The following is a 3,762-nucleotide window of genomic DNA, read 5'->3' as shown; positions in this document are numbered from 1 at the left end:
AGAAGAGATACTTAATTATATTAATACAGTTTTCATTTTACCCTCTTTAAGCTAGTTACCTTAAAGAGAAGTCTTCCTCTGCACGTACTAGTGTACGTGAAATAACGTAAGGCACCACTCGCAACTGAAGCAGTGCGAAATGGACTTGTACTGAAGCAGTACAAGTCGTAGTGCCCCGTTACAGATGATGTTTCGTGCCCTTATGGCATTGTCTAACTCGACAAACCATCTTAAGAGGGAGTCTTCTTCGACTCCCCTATACTTAGAGATGTCAATCTTTCGAGTTTCGGGACGACTCGTATGCGTCATCCCAGGTACAGGGGTCTGTACCTGTTGTAACCTCAACAGTTCTACTTGTTGAGAGCCTTGCTGATTCAGCAAGGCTACAAAGTGTAACGGGGCACTACGACTTGTACTGCTTCAGTACAAGTCCACTTCGCACTGCTTCAGTTGCGAGTGGTGCCTTACGTCACTTCACGTACACTAGTACGTGCAGAGGAAGACTTTTTTTTAAGACAACTACCTTAAAGAGGGTTAAATGAAAAGTGTATTAATATAAATAAGTCTGTTAATGCTAACTTTAATATGAAGGAATAATAAACATGCAATTGAATCTTATCTGTCTCTCTCTCTTTGTTTACGCTTACAGCTGATTAGTCTGCGGGATAAATAGATATAATGGCCTATACATATTATGGATAAGATTTCTGAACATTACTATATAAAGTAATATTCTCCAAAAATTATCTACCTTTTAGATAATATATTAATTAATAACTTTTAAGTGTTAATTTCATGTAACGATACACCCCGTTACAAAGGGTGAGTTATGGAATTCCCTATAGATAAAAAAAATGTACTTCTTTATTTATTACTCTCATAGCATATAATATGTATAATTTCTCTTATAAGAAATAATATTTACTATTCCTCTTATAGAAAATAAAATTTATTATTCCTCTTATTGAAAATAATATTTAATTGATGGGAAAACCTTTTACACAAAGCGCCTAATGCTCTCAGCGCCCTACCGTCGAAGGTGTTGGCAGGCACGATATGATAAAATTCGATTACGGAGCGTGCAGCATAATTGGCTCTTTTAAGTTGCATGCGAGGAGCTTTTAATCGGATGATCCTCAGCAGAAAGTCGACCACGTGAGTGCCAGCTTGATTACCAGATTATGGTGATGGTGACACCTTCTTTATAATCAGCTGTTTTGGTTAAAGGGGATGGGAAAGGGTGCGACATGGAGTGACAACCCACAGTCACGACATCGAACGTCCGTGTCCCCGGTGGGTACACATCCAGTGCGCTGAAAACGTACCCTGGCCAAAAATGAGCCATCTTGGATTTCAATCGACTTACTTTGCATTTGAAATGGGGTACGCGTCATCCACACTCGTGATCCTTGCAGCCATACACTCAGTAGCGGTCATAGCTCCATACAACGCTCATCGGAACGTGCGCGATGCCATCCCCAACAACACGAGATACGTTTCCAGAAAGTTGGCTTTGAGCGAGTCAACCAAAATCTTTTCCGGAGGAAATTACAACTTAAATCGGCTGAAGGTTTCTTATAAGAAGGTGATAGCTCCTCTCACAGGGCTGCACTGGCAGATTCAAGGTGTAAATCCCGAAAATCTCTTAGAAAACCCATTTCATCTGAAAATTGGCGACCGACCTTTTAATTTTAAAACAGACAACTTGCTAATGCACCCTGACGTGGAAGCTCTGGTCACGTACTGCGGTCGATTCAAAGATCCGAAGCTACATTTAGTACCTCTCCTGAAAAAGGACCTGGGATTGCGACGCTTGATGGAAATGATCAATGAAGCGAAGAACAGTAAAGATAATCAAGCGATTGCGCTTAAAATGGAAGCCGACCTCTTCAAGTATTTGCATACATTTCCCGTGTCAGAGGCGGCTAGTGCGTTTTTTCCTATCGCGGAACAAACAAAGGTTTCGTCCCTGGACGTTATGGTGTTAAATCTGTTTGAGGATCTTATGCTGACAACTCTTATCAATTACGCCAACGCACAACTCAAGATCGATTCAAAGCTATTTGTAGCGGTTGCGCTACTATATCATTACGGCGATGATCTCTCGGACATGGTCAAGCTGGCGCTGGCAAATCCAAAGTATCTTGAAAAGGCGCTTTATATTGAGACTGGATTGGCGTTCTCCACCACAAACTTGCTGCGTTTGCTTGAGTGCAAGTCCACGGACCTCTTTCGTTTAAGCGATCCTAGCATGCGCATGATCTTTTACTATGCGAAACAATCAAAAGCGCGCTTTGGTGACAATACGCTGGATTTCTTTGAGACATTAAGCCTTTGGTACAATACGAATTCGAAACACGAGCTCGCGATACAATGGACACAAGAACAGTCTACTGAGGAGGCAGAGAAGCTGGCCAAGGAGATTCGAAAGTATGCCACAGAGCTCGACTCGAAAGCGAAAGAAAATGCAGCAGTTTCCAAGCCTGCCACAGTTGCATCCTCGCCGTTAACCGCATCACCTTCGAGACAGCATGCAGACGCTCCTCTAGTTAACCAAATTGGAATGGACAAGCCATTGAAAACTACTATTCATCCCGAAGGTCTGCTTGCCAGAATTGGTCGCTTATTTAAGGAATGGTGGACGAAATTGCTCAACATGTTGACGTCTCTGTAACGTGCGTGCAAGATCGTTGACGAGCATTAACGATGGCATTGGTTCCTGCTATGATCTTGATTATCAAATCAATTAACTACTGAATATGAAAATGTAGTGTTGGTCGTGCTTGATCTAAATCGTTCTTTAATGACTTGTCTCCATGTGCTGCTTCAAATACTGTTCTGGAACATATAATTTGCATCGACAGGGTCAGCAAGTAGCTATCGATAGACTGGAAGTGGGGTCATGTTGCGTGGCTAGCGCAGAAGCATGTAATAGAAATACGTCGGATATGAGCTGGCACTTTAGCATGGCGGCTACTTAGCTGTGATTCCAGTTTCAACAATCAAGTTCTTGAACAGACAGCGCATCCACGGTCCCGAACCGCTTCCAAGATTTGCAACGGCACCGTGCTCCCCTGGCAATCGCACAACTCCAAGCCATATGCAGCCATGAGTTTCTATCTTCATATATTATCAGAGCTGCTGTTTAAAGTGCTTGCTCTTCGAGTTTTTGTTGCATTTAAAAAGAAGTCCCCATCATTTAAGTCGATAATTGCCAGCTGGGTGCGAGTGATAGCTGTGGACTTTGAACACGAAATTGAAATGTACAGGTGCATGTAATGAAATCTCTTGATCGCTGTCTTGGCGACTATTAGTGTAAACTACGGCTGCATCGTCGACGTGTGATTTCCCTCCAAAACGTACTTTAAGGGCGCCAAAATCAGTAGAAGCGCCTCTTGAACTCGTGTTGTCTGTGTGCAGTTAACATAGCCCCAGACCCCGCCAGGCTTTGCGAGTGAAGCACCACCAAGCGAAAGACATGCCATACGTCTACAGCTACCGCTTTGCGCACCGTTTCGATGGAATCTATCTCGCGATATCATCTTGAAAGCTGAATGCGATACATCATCGCAAACTAATCAAGGGCTGTAAGCTTTAACGCCTTAGTCTTCGACGGAAATTATAAAAAGATGACTTTTCTGGCACCTTCCACTTCATTTGACTGTCGCACCGACAAGCACCAAACACTTCTCAAAGTGTGACGCCAGACACGAGACCTTAAATATGCCAGTCTGGTAAGCACAAAGATGCTCATTCTCTACC

The 3,762-nt window shown here is 43.0% G+C and overlaps 1 protein-coding gene across 1 annotated transcript; it reads left to right on the top strand.

The window, feature by feature from the left end:
* Positions 1-1,336: 1,336 nt before the first annotated feature.
* On the top strand, positions 1,337-2,674 carry CCR75_008060 (uncharacterized protein; the record flags this gene model as incomplete). The annotated part of the gene is made up of 1 exon (XM_067966115.1): positions 1,337-2,674. One exon carries the CDS (start codon positions 1,337-1,339, stop codon positions 2,672-2,674), a length of 1,338 nt encoding a protein of 445 aa, XP_067819346.1.
* Positions 2,675-3,762: the final 1,088 nt, after the last annotated feature.

This window comes from Bremia lactucae, linkage group LG15 (assembly GCF_004359215.1).
Source record: "Bremia lactucae strain SF5 linkage group LG15, whole genome shotgun sequence".
Classification (NCBI taxonomy): Eukaryota; Oomycota; class Peronosporomycetes; order Peronosporales; family Peronosporaceae; genus Bremia; species Bremia lactucae.
This window is presented reverse-complemented; position numbering and strand designations above follow the sequence as displayed.